General features: G+C 75.6%; 2 protein-coding genes across 2 annotated transcripts; one reads left to right on the forward strand and one right to left on the reverse strand.

Annotated features, from left to right (window-relative positions):
- Window positions 1-3616: 3616 nt before the first annotated feature.
- Window positions 3617-7272, reverse strand: LOC142363527 (uncharacterized). Its single transcript, XM_075438487.1, has 7 exons — window positions 7223-7272; window positions 6638-6966; window positions 5738-5851; window positions 5272-5412; window positions 4833-4973; window positions 4367-4747; window positions 3617-3686 (listed from the first exon to the last, which is right to left on the reverse strand). The coding sequence occupies exons 1-7, from the start codon at window positions 7270-7272 to the stop codon at window positions 3670-3672; spliced, it is 1173 nt and encodes a 390-aa protein (XP_075294602.1). The 3' UTR covers window positions 3617-3669.
- A 5139-nt stretch (window positions 7273-12411) lies between these two features.
- On the forward strand, window positions 12412-14280 carry LOC142363569 (WAP four-disulfide core domain protein 2-like). Its single transcript, XM_075438962.1, has 4 exons — window positions 12412-12606; window positions 12874-13008; window positions 13897-14049; window positions 14133-14280. Exons 1-3 carry the CDS (start codon window positions 12522-12524, stop codon window positions 14046-14048), a joined length of 372 nt encoding a protein of 123 aa, XP_075295077.1. The 5' UTR covers window positions 12412-12521; the 3' UTR covers window position 14049; window positions 14133-14280.
- The last annotated feature ends 3429 nt before the right edge of the window (window positions 14281-17709 follow it).

Raw genomic sequence — 17709 nt, forward strand, 5'->3', positions numbered from 1 at the left:
GGGAGAGCCGCTGCCGGAAAGCGAGCGGCAGGAGACGCCACGCTGTCGCAAAGCAGCGCAGGGACGCCCGCGGCCGGCAGAGGGCAGAGGCCGGGCGGGGCGCGGCGGGGCGGGGCGTTTGAGGCCACCGCCCACCCCTGGCCCGCCCACCCCGGCACCGCCCCCGTGGCCCGTCCGGTCCCGCTGCCGCCGCCTGCCCGGGCGGCCCCGGGCCGGGGCCGGGCGGCACCGGGGGGCTGCGGCGAGGCCTCGGGGTGGCGGGGGCCGCCGGAGCCGCTCCCCGCGCCGCGGGGTGGCCCCGTTCCCGCTGCCGGCGCCGGGCGGGGGAGCACCGGGCTCCTCTCGGCGCCTCCGCCGTGCCCCGCGGGCCCTGCCCGGGCCGAGGCGGCGGGGGGTCGCGGCCGCGCCCCGCTCGCCGGGAGCCCGGTGACTTGGCCGCAGGCACAGGGCCGTTCGTCAGCGGAACGGCCGCGGGCGGTTGGAGGGGGCCGCCGGCCCGCGGCCTGGCGGAGCCGGTTCCCGCCGAGCTCCAAACCCGGCTCTGAGCTGGAATCGTCTCTCGTAACGCCGCGACCGCAGCCACCCGGCCGCTACCTCGGCGGGGCTCCGGCTCGGGAGCGCTGCGAAATTAAAACCATACATAATGATCCGACAGCAGCCCCCCGCGCCCCCCGTCGCGCCGATAAAGGGCGGAGAGATCCGTCACGGCGAGATGAACTCCGCACATCTGCGTGCGGGGGCTCGGCGGGCAGCGGGGCACGGCGCCGTCCGGGTCCCCTTCCCGGGACAGCCCACCGGGGACAGCCCGCCCGCGGGTACCGACCCACTGCGAGCGCGGGCACCGGGCAGCCGGACCCCCCTGCAGCACCGGGCACCGCCGGGGGACGCGGGAGGGGAGGCCCCCACCCTCCGGCTCGGGCGGGAGCACCGGGCATGGCGACCACCGCCCGCTCCCGAGCTTCCCCCCCCGGCCCCTGCGGCGGCGCAGCCCCCCCCACCCCCCCGGGGACCCCAGCGCCGTGCTGGTGCGCGGGGCCCCCTCCTCGTCCGTGCCCAGGAGCGGGGAGCTGGTTGTGAACGCACCGGCACCGGGAGGGGCGAGCGCGGAGCGGGCACTGGGCCCTGCACCCCCGTCTCTTCCGCCTGCGGGGTGGGTGGGGACGGGGACGACCCCCGGGACCCGCCGAGCCGGCGTGGGGAGGGTCCCGGGCCGTGCCGGCCTGGTGTCCGGGCTGGTTTCGGAGCTCCGCACCCAGCACCCACCCGCGGAGGTTCCCGTTCACCGATCTCACCGGCCCCGCTGCGGCCGGCCCCCCTCCCCCCCCCCCGGGCGGCCGCAGGGCGGCTCCGGTAACGGAGGGGGTTTGTCCGGTGAGCGGAGCTGGGCCACGGGAAGGCAGAACCGGGGGTGGAACCGAAGAACCGCAAAAGCCGTCCAGGGAGCGCGGGGCCGCGGGGCGCGGGCGGGGGGCTCGGCTCCAGCCACCCCGGGAGCAAGCGGCGAGGCCGCGGGAAGGGGCCAGGACCCGCAGCCGGTACCGGCGGGGCGGGGATGCTCAGCACCGCGGCTGGGAGCGGGGCGCGAGGGGAGGAGGAGGAGGAGGCGGCGAGGAAGAGCAGAATCCCCGCTTAATTTCACTCCGAGTTCAGGTTTCCATCCAGCTGCCTCGAGATCTAATTCCGAATAAATAATTGCGCCGAGCCGCCCCGGTCCCCCGGTGATTAACTAAACACACCAAGGCTCGCCGAAATTGAATTAGTGGTGTGCGCTCAGCCGTTATTACCCTCCCCGCGTCATGAATATTAATGAGGGGTTATTAAGAAATGTAAATGACGCCTCAGGGGGTTGGGAGCGCGGGGGGCAGGGCGGTGCGGGCTGGTGCCGCAGCCGTTAGGAAAGCGGCCTGGCGGAAGCCGCGTTTTAACGATGTCGCGAAACGCGAAGGGGCTGTAACCTCTGCGGGGCTGCTCCCCCCTCCCCGCACAGCCGGAGCCCCGGTACCGGAGCGGCTCCCGATTTACGGCTCCGCTTCCCCGGGTTAAACCCCACCAAGCGCGGCAACCGAAATTCACGATTTCCCCAGGAAGGCAGCGGGGGGGGAACCGCTGCCGCCCCCGACGGGGATCTCCCGGCCGGGACTTGCAATTAACGGGGAAAAAACGCCGTTACGGCGGCAGCGCGCGCGGGCAGCAGCTCACCGGGAGCGACACCGCCCCGGTACCCGCGTTCCGGTTACCGATCCCTCCGCGGGGCACCGCGTCGCCGTCCGCACCGGCAACGGGGCTGCGGGACAGCCCGGTGCCCCCCCCCCCCAGCGTCCCGGGCCCGCTCCCGGCCGGTGCAGAGCGGCGGGACCCCGCTCCCGCACAGCCCCGCTCCCGACCCCCCGCGCGGGTGCAGCCTGTTCCCGCTCCTGCTCCCACCCCTCCCGCTACCCAGCGCTGCGGATCCCGGGCGTGGGGGGCTGGGCGGAGCGGGCCCGGCCCCGGGCAAGGACCCGGGAGTCGGGGGGGGCCCCGGGGGTTCGGGCCCCTCGTTCCGCGCGCAGCGGGAGCCCCCCAGCGCTCCCAGAGCCCCGGGCCGGGGGCCGGCTCTGCCGAGCTGTGCGGGGAGGAGGGGGCTGCTCCGGCCCCCCCCGCCACACGGCCACGCATGACGGGCCCGGCCTCCCCCGCTGCGGGGCTGACTCGAGCGGCTGCAGACCCGCGGGACCGCGGGAGGGGGTCTCCAGACCCACGGGGCGGGGGAGACCCTCATCGCCGAAGCCCCCTCCCTCGGGCCGGGGCGCGGGGATTGCGGGGGCTGCGGGGGTTGCGGGGGGGCGCGGGCCTGCCTGCCCTGGCCCAGCTCTCGCCTCCCCTCCCCTCTCCCCCCGCCCCCCCGAGACGAAGCAATGAAATTATTTTTCTACTCGAGCAGTTTTCAATTTAGATGAAGAGGAATCCGCGCTCCGTTAGCGGCGCGGCGGTCAATCACGGGCGAGCGGCCCCCCCCGCCGACAGCCCCACCGCGACCCCCCCGGGCCCCGGCAGTGAGACGGGCGCGGGCGGCGGGGACCCGGCCCTGGGCACCGCAGGCTGGGACAGACCGGGGGGCGCGGGGGGGAGGGGCCCGGCCCCTGCCCGCGGCTCCGCTCCCGGGGGCCGGCTCGCTGCGGGCCCCCCCGACCCCCGCCGGGCCCCGCACACCCCGCAGCGCGCCGGGGCTGCCCCGCACCCCCGCAGCCCGGTGCCCCGCCGAGAGCGGACCCCCGCCCTCCCGCCAGCACCCCCAAAAGGTGCATTTTGCGGAAATCCAGCCTGCTGCGGGCCCCCCCCCCGCCCCCTCGGTTCCCGCGGCTCCTGCCCGGCCCCCCCGCACCCACACCGGGCCGGGCTCGGGGCTGGGGACGGCGCCGAGCGGGGAGGGACGCGGACCGGGCCCCGGCTGGCGGCAGGAGCGGGGCCGGTGCAGGGCAGTTCCCCGCGCCCCGACCCAGCCCTGCACCGCAGCGTCCCCGCGACCCTCCCCCGGGACCGCGCGGCTGCGGGTCGGGCAAGAGAGCGGAGCCCGGGCTGCTGCAAGCCAGGCGTCCTGGCAACTTTATTGCGTGGGGCAGAGCGCGGCCGCAGCCCCCAGACCCGAACCCACGGGGGGGCCCCGGCCCCGCTGCCGCCTCCTCCGCGGGGTCACTCCTCAGGTGTCCCTGGGGAGAAAAGCAGCCGGTGAGGGGGGGGGGCAGGCGGGGCGGGGGGAGGCAGCGGGGTGCTGGCCTGGGGGGCAGAGCTGGCCCTGGACCAGCTGCTGCATGCCCCCCCGCTGCATCCACCGCCCCAGCATCCGACCCCCCCCGCCCCACACCCCCAGGACGTGGCACAGCCAGAGCAGCTCTTGCGGTTCTGGTGCCGTGTGGAGACGCAACCACCGTGCCAGTGAAGCCGAGCAGCCGCAGCGGCCGTTCAACCACCAACGGCCCCAGCCCACCCACGGCTCTGCCTGGAAACGGGTGTCACAACCGGGCGAGCGCCCGCGGGCAGCGGCCTGCTCTGCCACGCACACGCCCTGCGCCAGGCACGCTCGGCAGCGGCGTGGGAAGGCAAATCGCGGGAGGAGGCTCTTCCCCGGCCCGCGCAGGCTGAGCGCCTCGGTGGTCAGCTTTCCTGCTGCCGTCACCAGGCTGCGAAGTCACGGCTGCCAACAGCATCACCCGGTTCCAACCAAAGCCCGCGGCTCCCAGGACGGGGCTGCGAGCTGGCTGAGATCACCCAGTGCCGCAGGCCAGCGCCCAGGGACGCCATGTGCCGGGCGGCGCGGGATGTGTTGTGGGGAGGCCGGCAGACCCTGCAGGTCAAGCCCAGTGTGGCCCAGCGCAGCCGCTGCTCTCACCTGGCTGCCCGCAGACCTGCTGGCACTCCTCCGCCGTCTCGAAGTTGTTGGCGTTGCCCTCGCAGCCGCTGTAGACGAAGGGCTGGCAGGTCCCCGTGTCAGGGCTGTAGGCGTAGCGTTGGAGTTGCTCACTGCACGGCCCACTCACTGGCGGGAGGTGACAGACGTCGCTGGAGGACATGGAGCTGCTGGAGAAAACGGGACGCAGCCAGGTGTCCCTGCCTGGGACCGGGCTGCTTCTGCGGGGAGGCAGGCAGCCGCGGCCGCAGCCGGTGAAGCAGCACTTCTCGTTGCGGGGACAGTCGGTGTCGTCGCTGCAGGAGCTGTTGCAGCGGGCGAAGGTGTGCAGCACCCTCCTCCTGGGGCAGACGCCCGGTTTGTCTGCGGGCAGGAACAGAGGCTGGGTCACGCCTGGGGTCTGTCCTGCCGTGGCCCCTCTCCCACCGACCCCCCCGGCCGCCCTTACCTAGCACCGGCGCGGTGCAGATGATGCTGCAGCCAAAGTGGCAGCATATCTGGCCTCTCTGGCAGTCGCTGTCTTTGGTGCACTCCGCCACGCAGATGGTTATTAAGCCAGGCGGCGGCCGCGGGCAGGAGCTCCTCGTGACTGGGGGAGTCCAGCAGGGTCAGAGCCCCACCAGCCCCTGCCCACTCCCACCACCCAGCCCACCCGTGAGGTGCCCACCCTCGAGTCCTGCAGGCAGGGAGCAACGGGGACCCCTGTCCCCCTACACCAGAGGGGCTTGAGCGGGGGGTTCGGGTGCAGGGGCCACCCACACTGGCCCTTGTGGGAGATGCTCGGAAGAGCCTGGACCTGGTGCACCCCGTCCACACGCCGGGATGGGGCGTGGGGGCTCCCCGAGGTGGCTGCAGTCCCCCCTCTTGGGGGGAAGGGACCCTCTCACCTCCCACGGGGAGCTGGCACTCCCGCCCGCAGCCGGTGCTGCAGCAGCGCTCGGATCCCGGGCAGTCATCGTCCGTGGAGCAGAAGGTGCCGCAGGGAGTCAGGGGGCTCCTCCTGGGCGCGGGGCACTGGCCTTGCCGGTCTGGGAGGGCGGGAGGGGGGGTCAGGGCTGGCGGGCTGGGCCCCCCACCGCAGGCAGAGCCCCCTCGGCGGGGGTGACCCGGCCGGGACCGGCTCTGCCCTGCCCCGGCTGCGGGCTCTGCCGCGGTGCTGCCGGGGGGCGGCGGGCAGGGGAGACCCCCGCGCTGCTCCGGGGGTCCGGCCCCGCCGGCTGCGGGCTCTGCCGCGGGCGCTCCCGGCCCCGACGGCGCGGACGGCGGGGCCGGGCGGGGATACCCGGGGCTGCCGCAGCCCGGGGGCCGTGACCCGCACCGGGAGGGTAGCGGGGGGCAGCGGGCTGGGCTCACCGCGCAGGCGGAGCTCCTCGGCCGTCTGGCAGAGCCCGGCGGGCAGTAGCAGCAGCAGCAGCAGCGGGACCAGCACCGGCTCCATGGCGATGCCCGCCCGGCCGCCCGCCGCCGCTTAAGTAGAGCCGAGAGCCGCGGCCCGGCCCGGCGCGGCCGCTCCCCGCCCCGGGGGCCGGGCTGGGCGCTGGCGGGGCCCGTTGGAGCCCATCCCGGCACGGCCCGGCCCGGCCCGGCCCGCTGCGGCGGAGCAGCAGCCTCCTCTGCCGGGCGCCGGCCGCTGCGCCGGGATCGGGCCCGCAGCCGCCAGGCACCGCGGGGGGTACGGGGGGGCCGCGCGGCCCCGACCCCGGCACTGGGGCGGAGGGGAGAGGAGGGGGCGACAGGCAGGGAGGGGGCAGCAGGGAGAGAGGGGGCTGCAGCGAGCAGCAGGTTGGAAGGGTCTGCAGGGAGGGAGGGGGCAACAAAAGGGGAGGGGGCGACAGGAAAGGAAGGGTCTCCAGGGAGGGAGGGGGCAGCAGGGGGGACATCAGGGAGGGCGGGTCTGCAGGGAGCAGCAGGCAGGGAGGGAGGGGGCGGCAGGGAGGGAGGGGGCGACAGGGAGGGAAGGGGCTGTAGAGAGGGAAGGAGGGGTCTGCAGGGAGGGAGGGGGCGACAGGCAGGGAGGTGGCTGCAGGGAGGGGGAGGCTCTAGGGAGGGAGGGGGCGACCGGGAGGGAGAGTCTGCAGAGAGCAGCAGGCAGGGAAGGTCTGCAGGCAGGGAGGGGGCTGCAGGGAGGGGGGGGCAGCACAGGCCGGGGGGACCCTTCCCCACGGTGGGGCGCGGCGGCAGGACATGGCAGGCCCCACGCCGCGGTGTGCCGGCGGGGCTGGAAGGCGCCGTGGGTGGGGGCAGGAGCCCCACGGTGCGACACGCGAGGGGCACACGGCAGCTGGGGCCGAGGGGGCCGAAGCCCCCCGAGCGAGGGGCCGGCGGCACTGCCGAAGGACTGGGCAACCCCGCAGCACCGCCCCGGCACCGCAGCACGTCCCGCGTGGGGACAAAGGCGTCGCTCGGGGGGACCCCGCGCGCGGGAACCGGGGATGGGACGGCTCTCGCAGCCCCCGGGTGTCCTTCGCCAGTGGTCCCCTTGGTGGCAGACCCCGGGCTCCCGCAGCAGCAAGTGCCGCTGGCGGCTCGGAGCCGGGGCGACGCAAACCGGAATTTCCACGCGGGGAAAGACGATCGCTGAGCTGTAAAACCACCCAGGAGACTGCAGAGGTCACGTCGGCTGCAGCACGAAGACGCCCGTTCCCAGCCGGGCTGGCCTTGTGACAAACCCCGGGGCAGGGCGCGTCCCCGACACCTCCCGCCCACTGGGACCCCGGCCAAAGCCTTTCTCCCCGTCTCCAGCTCCGGCAGAGGTCAAGCTCCTTCCAGCAGCCCCTCGAAAACCCGGGTGCTGCCCCTCTCCGTCCCCCTGCGCCCAGCAAGCCAGGCTGCCCCCACCCAGCCTGTGCCCGCTGCCGCCGGTGCGGCACGGTGAGCCGGGCCGGCATGGCCACAGCCCAGCAGCGACAGGCGCCGCGGTGAAGACCCCCGGCGGGGACGCGCGCAGCCCGGCCGTGCCCCCGCACCGCGTGGGATGGGGAGCGGGGAGCAGCGGTCCGGCTCAGCGGAGCCTCGGCCGCGGGGTCCCCGCCGGCGCGGAGCCCTTGGCACAGTCACCCTGCGCGCACGCGGCCGCGCCGCGCTCTCCACAACCTCCCGGCGCAGTCAACCTTGGCCCACCCCACCCCGTCCGGGCCCCCTCCCGCCGGTCCCGGTGCGTGGCGGGGTGACGGCTGCCCTGGTGCTGACGGCAGCGGAGCGCCCGGCCAACGTGACGGCACCCGGCCGCCCGCCTGCCCCGCAGAGGAGGGGTGCGGGGTGCGGGTGCGGGGTGCGCCCGGCCTGGCACGTCGCACAGGCTTCCCACGCCCCGCTTGCCCTGGGGCCACGCTCGCCCGCGGGGACCCGGCCAGTTGTCACCCGCGGCTCCGCTGGCAGACGCTGCAGGGTGCGGGCACCAGGCCAGCACCGGGGCAGGCAGCGCTGGGTCTCAAGGGTGGGCAAGCCCGGGGACAGACCCTCGGCTCCCGTCCCAGCACACCGCCGTGCCACGCTGCCGGGACAGCCACCGCGCCAGGGGAGCACCCTCCTGCTCAGCCCCCGGCTCCTGTCCCGTGAACCGGCCCCAGGCAGCGCTCGACTTCACCGTGCTGAGTCCCACGGCTCGGTGCGGAGCCCCCCTGCCCTCTGCCCCTCGTCTGCGGGTCTGCCCCGGCCCCCCCAGCTCCCACAGCCGTGGGAAGGACGTCCCGTCTGCACCCCCTGGGCCACTCTGGGCCTGCCAGCCCCCCCCCGTACCCTCTGTCCCCTCTCCCCCAAACCGGAGGGCTGCAGCCCCTTCCTCTGGGCTCCCCGCGGCTGCAGGGGTGGCCCCGGCCGGTGTCCGCGTCCCCGTTCCCCGGGCAGGGTGCTGCTGGGTGCTGACCCCTCCACCCTGGCTGCAGCCTGGCTGCTGGGGCTGGGACGGGGCCATGGTAAATGATTTCTCAGGCAATAACATGTCGTGGGGCTGTCGCTGCCTCGGGCACAACAGCGAAGCGCAGCGAGAGTTTCGGCATGCGAAGGTTAAGTTCGCAGCGGCCCCTCCCCGGCCCCGCGCAGATATAAACCCCCGCCGACCCACGCTGGCCGTCTGGCACCCGCGGGCAGCACCATGAAGACCGCTGGCATCTTGCTCGTGGGCATCCTCGCCCTGTGCGCCCAGCTGCAGGCGGCCACCGCGGCTGCCGTGGGCACGGGTGAGTGCGGGGGGGCACGGGGCAGCTGCGTCCCGCCGGCTCTCGGGGCACTGCGGGGCTGGCTCGGCCCGGGGGGGCTGCGTGGGACGAGCAGGTAAGAGCGATCACCCCGGCACAGAGCTGGGACTGCTGGCACCCCGCGCACCGCCACCGAGCCACGAGCAGCACCGAGCGGGGCCGCCGAGGTCTGTGCCGCGCGGGCAGCGCGGGCGGGGGGCTCGGCGGCGCGGCGGGAGCCCTCTGCCCACGGGGTGCGCGGCCTTCGGCTGCCCGCCAGCTGCACGGCGGGGCCCCACGGCGCCGGATCGCTCCCTGTGCTGGGGATCCCGCGCTGCCAAGGCCCGGCGTCGCCCAGAGGAAGGGGCGTCCCTCTCCATCGCTGGCCCCCGCTTTCCCCGCTCCGTGCCGGCAGCGGGAGGCTGCCCAGCCGCCCCGGGGCACCTTGCCTGGCCCAGCAACGCTCCCCTTCCCATCACTGACCCCCCTCCCCCGTGACTCCGGCACCTTCCCCGCTGCCGTGCAGGAGCCGTGGTCATCCGTGGGGCTCGGGCGCAGCCAGCGTCACCGGGCTCAGCGGCGGTGGGCGCTGCCACCCAGGGATGCTGCAGGGAAGAGCCCTCGGGGTTGGGCCTGGGGCTGCTGACCCCGCGTCCTCAGCCAGGATCCTTCCCGGAACGCGCCCTGGCACGGGGCCGGCTGCCCGCGGCTGCGCCGGCGCACCCCGCGCTCCCCGCAGCCGCCCTCAGCCTCCGTCGAGGAAGCGCCTGGCAGAGCCGGGGTGGGGACGGCGGCATCTCGAATGCCGCGGAGCGGGGACGGGAGCCAAAGCATTTCTGTCTCCCGGAAAGCGATGCCGACTGCGTGGGCTGGAGCCGCTGGCGCTGCCGCCGGCACGTTCAGCCCCTCTCCAGCCGCTCCGGCTGGCTGCGGGCAGCTCCGGCTGGATCGCCCGCTCGGCAGCGGGCCGGGCACGCCGGGGCCAAGGTGCAACCTTGGGCAAATCCACCAACGCCCACGCCGCTCCCCACAGCTCTCGCCTTCCGCTGCGGCTTCCCCCTCATCTCCTGCCACGAGCCCTTTTCTGGGCTCCCGTCTGCTCCCACCCAGCTGCTCCAGCGCAGCCCGGCCGCTGGCGCCCGGCTCCCAGCTCCGGCTGCTCGCCCGCAGCACCGCACACATCCCCGCACTGGGTCAGACCGGGGCGATCACCCTCCGAGGCAGTGCCGGCACCGGAGCAGCGGCTCGCTCTCGGCAGGATGCCCGGGCAGCGGGGCCGGTGCTGCTGGATGGGCAGCGCCGGACTGGCAGCAGCGACGCTGCTCTGGCAACGCCGCTGCCGGGTCCGGGTGGGCTCTGTCCCTGCGCGGCACAGGCAGGGATGGCGCGGGTCCCTCGGCTCCATCCCGGACAGCAGTGCTCACACACATGCCTGCAGCGGCCACGTTACCACCCCATCCCACACCGACTGCCGGAGCAGCGGGCGCTGGCCCTGGCACCAGGCTGCGACACGGCTGCCTTCATTCAGGGGGTCCCGGTGCTGGCCCCGGGCTACAAACACCAGCCCAGCCCAGTTCCCCGCAGCGCCGTCCCCATGGGGCCCGGCGGCGGGGGCAGCGTGGGAGCATCCCGTCCAGCCCGAGTGTGGCGCGGTCCTCGGGCAGCTCCCCGGCACCCAGCCGCTGAGCACCGGGCCCGGCAGGCACGGGGACGAGGACTGCCCCGCCGCCATCCCGGCCTGTGCCCCCGCCCCGCACCTCGGCTCCCGCTGCCGACGACGGACGGCGAGGTGTGGAGCAGCGGCTGCGCCGTCCGCGCCGGCTCCGGTTACTGCGCAAACACCCGCAGCGGGGAGGGGACCGCAGGCAAAGGCAAACAGTTACTGATTTACCGGCGCCCCGCTCCGTGCCGCCTTGTTGGCTGCGGGGTTAAATTACCTGGAGACAGACCCCGGCAGAGCCGACACCGGCTCGGGACTCAGGGCAAGGACCGTGTCCTCGGCCCCCGGCACCCCTGGTCCCCAGGGGTCTGCGGGATGCTCCAGCCCGGAGCCGGGGCTGCCCCGGACCCTCTGCCAGTGACACGGACATGTCCCCACAGACGGGGCAGCTCTCGCCTCCTCCCCACGCAGGAGAGGCTCAGGATGTGCCCGGGATGGGGCCCAGGGAGACGGGTGGCTCTGGGATTGCTCCCAGTAGGGGGGTCCAGCCCGTGCCCCCCAGGCCGGGCAGCGCCGGCACCGCGCGCAGGGACCTGCAGCGTGGCAGCAGCCAAACGACCCAACTCCTCGAGCCGAAACTGGGAGCCGAGAGCGAAGGGCTCGGGGCTCCCGTCGCAGTGCCGGGCGCTCCCCTCCCTCGGCAGCCCCGGAGGAGCCGAAGCCGCCGGCGCCTGCGGAGGAGCTGGGAGCCGGCGGAGCTGCAAACGCCGTGGGAGCAGGGCAGCCACGCCAGGTGATCCGCGCCGCGTGGCAGGCTGGGGCTATCCGAACTAACCCCAGCTCGGCGCTGCCGGGTGCCGCGGAGCATCCTGGCACGCCAGAGGGTGGCACATGTGCCACGGAGGGGTCTCCCGGCCCGCTGCCACGCCGAGGGGTCTGGGGTCACAGAATCACAGAATCACAGGATGGCAGGGCTTGGCAGGGCCCTCTGGGATCCCCCAGCCCAACCCCCTGCCCAAGCAGGGTCACCCAGAGCAGGGGGCACAGCACCGCGTCCAGGCGGGGCTGGAATATCTCCAGAGAAGGAGACTCCACAGCCTCCCTGGGCAGCCTGGGCCAGGGCTCCGGCACCCTCAGAGGGAAGAAGTTCTTCCTCGGGTTCAGCTGGACCTTCCTCTGCTCCAGTTTGTGCCCGTTGCCCCTTGTCCTATCGCTGGGCACCACTGGAAAGAGTCTGGCCCCGTCCTCCTGACCCCCACCCTTCAGATATTTATGGGCATTTCAAAGGTCCCCTCTCAGCCTTCTCTTCTCCAGGCTGAACAAGCCCAGCTCCCTCAGCCTCTCCTCATAGGAGAGATGCTCCAGTCCCCTCCTCATCCTCGTAGCCATGCGCTGGACTCTCTCCAGTAGCTCCTCATCTTTCTTGAACTGGGGAGCCCAGCACTGGACCCAGCACTGCAGATGGGGCCTCCCCAGGGCAGAGCAGAGGGGAAGGAGACCCTCCCTCGCCCTGCTGCCCACACTCCTCCTCATGCACCCCAGGATGCCATCGGCCTTCTTGGCCGTGTGGCCCCGGCACGGCCGTGCCGCAGAGCAGCGGGTGCGCAGCCGCAGCGTGCCGGCAGCTCGCTCCCCACCAACCACTCGCCCGACCGGTGCTGCCGGCTGCTCCGGGCCGCGTTCCCGGGGCTGTCGGAGGCTGCGAGGACAGCGGGGCCGGGTGGCCGGGCGGAAGGAGCTCCAGGGGCTGCAGGGCGGGCGCGGGGAGCCCCGGGGCGGCCGGCCGAGGCACGGGCAGCCTGGGGGGTTCTTCAGCCGAGGAGAGGAAGCTGGAGGAGAACAAGTGTCTGGAGCGGGAGCCGGGCTCCCGACTGCTTCACCAGCGCGTCCCAGCCGCCGGGTGTCAGCGCCCCGGGCCAGGGGCTCTGCTCGAGCTCGTCACCGTGGCCGGCATGGACCGTGCCCGGTCCCTCAGCCGCATCCACGGGCCGAGCCCCACGCGCGAGGCCACGGCAGCCCCGACCCCGCTGCCCGGGGCGTGCGGCGCAGGGGCCACGCCGGCCGCGCCCGGCTGCCGTTCCTGCCGGGCGAGTTCTCGGCATGGCGGCCGGTGCGGTCGAGGCTCCCCCTCCCTGGTCGGCCGCCAGCAGCCGCAGATACCTGATACCGCGTTGTGCAAGCGCGAAGGGGGAGCCTGGCCCTGCCCGGCCCTTGGAGCCACCCGGAAGGCCGAGCCCTCCGCGGCCCCACCTGGAGAGCGGCTCCGAGGGCGGCCGGGGCCTCGCAGCGCCCATCCCGCACCATGGCCGCAGCCCGCAGCGTGCTCGTCCTGGCGGGGCTCCTGGCTCTCTGCGAGCTGCCGCCCGCGCCCGCCCAGAATGCCACCAGTGAGTATGAGCGCGCGGCGCGGCGCGGCTCGGCACGCCCCGGGCCAGCCGCCAGCATCACTCCCGGTCCCCAGGGCCGCCGGGGTGGGGGCCGGGGCCGAGCGCCAGCCAGCGCCCAGCGCGGCCGCGCTCCGCAGCATCCCTGGAGCCAGACCCGGGGCCGGCGGCAGCATCTCCCGCCTCGGGCCGGCAGCCCCGGCAGCCCTGGCAGCCCCGGCAGCGCCGGCAGCGCCGGCGCGCACCCACGCCCTCCGCTTTGCCTTGCAGCCAAAGCCGGCGCGTGCCCGGACCCGGCGACGGAGGCGGCGAACTGCACGGCGGGGTGCCAGTCCGATGGCGACTGCGAGAGCACCCTCAAGTGCTGCCCGGCGGCCTGCGGCAGGGCCTGCCAGAAGCCCGACGGTAACGCTCCCCCCGGCCCCGCCGCCGCCAGCCAGCAGCCCACCGCAGCCCGGGGCGCGGCCGCAGCCGTGGGACCCCGCGCCCGCTGCGCACCCGTCTGCGGCGCGGTTGGCAGGGCCTGCGCGGGGAGCCCGGCGGGGTCAGGGCGCGCTCCCGAGGGGTGGGCTCCCGACATGGTGCCCCTCTGCCCCGGCGTGCCAGCGCCGCGCCTGCCCCTTCCCCTCCCAGCGACTCAGGGGTGAGCAGACGCCTCTGAACAGCGCGGGGGCCGGTGCAGAGCCCAGGGACCCCGGCAGATGGGCGCGGGAGCCGGGAGCTCCAGCCGCAGACACACGATGTGAACCGGGGGCTCCGGTGCCTCCATCGCCGCCGGCGAGGACAGAGCTGGCCCGGCTGTGCTGCCGCAGAGCAGGCCTTGGCGCAGAGGCCCCGTGCCGGCGGCAGGCAGCGGGACGGCAGGGCAGGGGCCCTGCAGCTGGGGCAAAGGCGGTCTGGGGGGCAGGTGCCCCCCACCGAGGCCTGAGCTGTGCCCATGGCTCAGGGCTCTCCATGGCGGCTGCAGGGGGAAGCGGGGCCGAAGCTGCCGTCGGGGCTGGGCGCTGCGGCTGCGTGTCCTGTGCCGGCCGCGCACCCCTGAGCGGGATGCCGAGCGCAGGGACCGTGGGGACCACCCCGCCACATGGCCCCCTGACACGTCCCACCGGGTCCGGCTGGCGGGAGCACCCACAGGCAGAGCCGTGGGGTCGGGGAGCCGCCGGCCGGCACAGGGGTCCCTCCTCCGTGGCAGCCACGGGCTGGGGCCGTGCCCGTGGCTCCGGGAGCTGCAGGGCCACCCTGCCCCGCGTGCCGGGGCTGGGGGTCTCAGGCCGTGTCCCCTCGCCTTTGCAGAGAAGCCCGGCACCTGCCCACCCGTCAGCCCGGGGATCCCCATGCTGGGGCTCTGCACCAACCAGTGCAAGACGGACTCCAACTGCTCCGGGAGCCAGAAGTGCTGCAGGAACGGCTGCGGCAAGGTCTCCTGCGTGACGCCGCTCTACTGAGGTCAGTCGGGCGCCCGCCGACGCAGGGACCCGCAGCACCGCGCCCGCGCGCCCGTCCGCTCACGGCCCTCTGCTCCTTCGCAGGCGCAGCCGCCTCCTGCCCGCCCGGCCGCAGGGAAGCTGCCCCGACGCCAGCCCCACACGCCCGGCCCCGGCCCCACACCGTCCCTCCCAGCCCCGCCGTGCTCCCAGCTCGGAGCCTTCAGCCTCAGCTTCCTCTCCGGGGTCTCCTGCTCGGGGTGCGCCGCAGCCCCCCGCGTTCTCACCAATAAAGCAGCCTCTCCCTGCCGCACGCGTAGCCGCTCGCCGTCCCACCGCGCTGGGCAGCCGCTCTGCCCGCTCCCGGCCGCATCCTGCCCACCGCAGCCGCCGCTGAGCGCCGGTGCCGGGGACGCCTGGAAGAGCTGCACACGACGAGCGCCAGCACCGACCGGCTGCACCCTGTCTGCCAGGGTCCCCAGCCCGTGCCCCTGTCCCTCGGCCCCTCGGCCCGGGTTGCCCCGGCGTGCTGGCTCCTGCGCCTGGTCCCAGACGTGCTCGGAGCGGGGCACGGCCGCGTCCACGTCCCGTCAGAGCTGAGCTGCTCTCTGCTCTGCAGCGGCCGGGGACGGGGAGGCCGCGGTTGCGGGAGCATCGCCCAGACCCCCTCCTGCCCCACGAGCTGCCATGGCAGGAGCCCGAAGGAGTCGCGGGCAGGGAACCCGCACGCCCCTGCCCCGCTCCTGCCCCTGCCCCGCGCTGCCTGGCACCTCCTGCTCTCCACAGGGCTCCCAGCACCCCGCTTCCAAGGCTCCCAGCACCCCGCTCCCAGGGGGGACTGGGGACCGGACACGGCTCCCCTGCATCCCCTCCCTACCCACTACCAGGGTCCCCAGGCCAGGGGGGTCCCGGGGCGCTGCCTGTCCCCCCGCCCAGAGCTGGGGACCAGACACTGCTCCCCTGCGTCCCCTCCCTGCCCGCTGCCGGGGTCCCCAGACCGTGGGGGTCCCAGGGCGCTGCCTGTCCCCCCGCCCAGGGCTGGCGACTGGACACTGCTCCCATGTCCCCTCCCTGCCCGCTGCCGGGGTCCCCGGGCCGTGGGGGTCCCCGGGCCGTGGGGGTCCCGGGCCCTCCCCGTCCCCCCCCGCCGCTCGCGGGTCACCGGTGGCCCGGAACGGAGGCGGCGGGGCCGCACCGGAGCCTCCCCCGCTCCGAATTGTTCGCGCCCGGCGCTCCCTGGGCCCGGCCCGGGGCCGCCGTGGGAACGAGCCCGGCCCCCCCCCCCCCCCTGCGGGGTTTAAAGCCCGGCGGGGCCCCTCGGCGCGGAGCGTCCCGCGTCCCCCGCGCCCCGCACGATGCCGGCCCCGGGCCCGCTGCTGCTGGCGCTGCTGCTGCTGCTCGGGGGACCCCGGCCCGCCCCGGGGGGACCCCGGCCCCCCGCCCCCCGCACGGCGCGCGAGTGCCCGGGGCGGGCTCCGCACCCCCCCGCGCTGCCCGGGCCCCCGCACCCCCCCGCACTGCCCCGGCCCCCGCAGCCCGGCTGCCGGCGCGGGGGGGTCGGGGGCTGCCTGCTCCCCGCACCAGGTACGGCCGCTGCCCCCCGAGAGCGGGGAGGGGGCTACGGGGGGGGGGGGGGGGTGTGTGAGCCCCGCGCGCCGGGAACGCGCTGGGCATCTCCCTCGGCGGGGAGGGGGTGGCTGGGGATGAGATGGGGGGGCTGGGGGATGAGCTGGGGGTCGAGCTGTGGAGGGGGGCTGGAGAGGCGAGCTGTGGGGGGAGGTGGGGGCGAGCTTGGGGGGCAAGCTGGGGATGAGATGGGGGGGGAGCTGGGAGGGGACCTGTGGGGGGGAGCTGGGGGGGGAGCTGGGGGGGAGCTGGGGATGAACTGTGGGGGGGAGCTGGGGGGCAAGCTGCGGGAGAGGTGGAGGCGAGTTTGGGGGGCAAGCTGGGGATGAGATGGGGGGGGAGCTGTGGGAGGGAGCTGGGGGGGTGAGATGGGGGGGGGGCTGCAGGGCGAGCCGCCACCACAACTTGTCAAGAGCTGCTGCGCCCGCTGCTGCCCGCCGACCTGGGCAAGGCGGCCTGGGGGTCCCCGCGCTGGGCTGGGGGTCCCTGTGCTGGGCTGGGGGTACGTGGGGCAGCCCCCCCCACCTCTGCAGCCCCCCCGGCTCCGCAGCCCCCCAGTGCTCTAGGGGGGAGCGGCGGGCGCAGTGGGGGCCAGGCCAGCCGCACGCCGACCCCCGAGCCCGGCCGCCCCTCCAGCCAAAGCCGGCCTCTGCCCGCGGAAGCGCGCCGGGAGGACGGCCCCGGCCTGCGCCAGCGGCTGCGCCAACGGCTGCGCCCACGACCACGACTGCCCCGGGACCCACAAGTGCTGCTTCTCCGGCTGCGGGCTGGCCTGCACCCCCCCGCAGACAGGTACAGCCCCCCCATCCCTCCTCCCGCGGCCGGGGCTCAGCGCACCCGCACCCACCGCCCAAGTGGGTGCATCCCCAGCCCTGCCCACGGCCGCCCCACGGCCACGCCGGTGGTGTCACGGCCGCCCCACGGCCGCCCCACGGCCACGCCGGTGGTGTCACGGCCACCCCACGGCCGCCCCACGGCCACGCCGGTGGTGTCACGGCCGCCCCACGGCCGCCCCACGGCCACGCCGGTGGTGTCACGGCCGCCCCACGGCCGCCCCACGGCCATGCCGGTGGTGTCACGGCCACCCCTCGGCCGCCCCACGGCCATGCCGGTGGTGTCACGGCCGCCCCACGGCCACACCGGTGGTGTCACGGCCGCCCCTCGGCCGCCCCACGGCCACGCCGGTGGTGTCACGGCCACCCCTCGGCCACCCCACGGCCACGCCGGTGGTGTCACGGCCGCCCCACGGCCGCCCCACGGCCACGCCGGTGGTGTCACGGCCACCCCACGGCTGCCCCACGGCCACGCCGGTGGTGTCACGGCTGCCCCTCGGCTGCCAAGCCCGGCGTGTGCCCAGCAGCCGTGCCCAGCCGAGTGCGCAGCCGGTGGCAGCCGTCCAGGCCCCGGCGAACGTGTGCTGCCGGCGATGGCTCCCGGTGCCGCAGACCCACCGCGGGCGCAGCCCCGGCCCGTGAGGGCTCCCAGGCGGGAGCTGGGGGTGCTGCGGCAAGGGATCCCTGCGCCCTGCTCCTCCGTCACGGGTGGGTGATGGCTCCGAGTGGGTGCAGAGCTGCACCCCCCTCCTGACCCCCCCCTCCTGCACCCCACTCGGGCTGGGTGCTGGCAGGGACTGCAGCCAGGGTTGTCCCTCGCTGGCAGCCCATATTGAGCTGGGACTGGTCTCACTGGGGCAGACTGGTGCGAGCATGAGGCTGGCGGCTGAGGGCAGCGCCGGGCTCTGGGAGGGAGGACGGGGGCAGGATGGGGACCGAGGCGGTGGCAGGAGCGGGGCTGGGGGGAGCGGGATCCCGGCACAGCCACGGTCCCCGCTGCCAGCAGGGCGCCAGCGTGCCGCAGCGAAGCCCGGCGCGTGCCCCGTGGTGCTGCGGGGCTCCCTGGGACCCTGCCTGGAGCTGTGCGACGGCGACGGCGACTGCGCCGGGGCCACCAAGTGCTGCACCACCGGCTGCGGCCACGTCTGCAAACCGCCCACCGAGGGTAAACCCCCCCCCCCCGTGGAGCCGAGACCCCCGGCGTCCCCTCCCTGCCCTGTCCC

This window comes from Opisthocomus hoazin, chromosome 18, assembly GCF_030867145.1.
Source record: "Opisthocomus hoazin isolate bOpiHoa1 chromosome 18, bOpiHoa1.hap1, whole genome shotgun sequence".
NCBI classification, from domain to species: domain Eukaryota; kingdom Metazoa; phylum Chordata; class Aves; order Opisthocomiformes; family Opisthocomidae; genus Opisthocomus; species Opisthocomus hoazin.

Bases quoted from the DNA above. Each gene is read 5' to 3' on its own strand.
- LOC142363527 (XM_075438487.1), bottom strand. From the start codon at position 7,272: ATGCCGGCCCGGCTCACCGTGCCGCACCGGCGGCAGCGGGCACAGGCT. The intron at 6,967-7,222 runs GTGGGGGCAGCC...GTGGTTTTACAG, and splicing joins CGGCAGCGGGCACAGGCTGG to CTCAGCGATCGTCTTTCCCC. The intron at 4,974-5,271 runs GTGAGAGGGTCC...GGACTCCCCCAG, and splicing joins GTGCCAGCTCCCCGTGGGAG to TCACGAGGAGCTCCTGCCCG.
- LOC142363569 (XM_075438962.1), top strand. From the start codon at position 12,522: ATGGCCGCAGCCCGCAGCGTGCTCGTCCTGGCGGGGCTCCTGGCTCTC. The intron at 12,607-12,873 runs GTGAGTATGAGC...TTTGCCTTGCAG, and splicing joins GCCCGCCCAGAATGCCACCA to CCAAAGCCGGCGCGTGCCCG. The intron at 13,009-13,896 runs GTAACGCTCCCC...TCGCCTTTGCAG, and splicing joins GGCCTGCCAGAAGCCCGACG to AGAAGCCCGGCACCTGCCCA.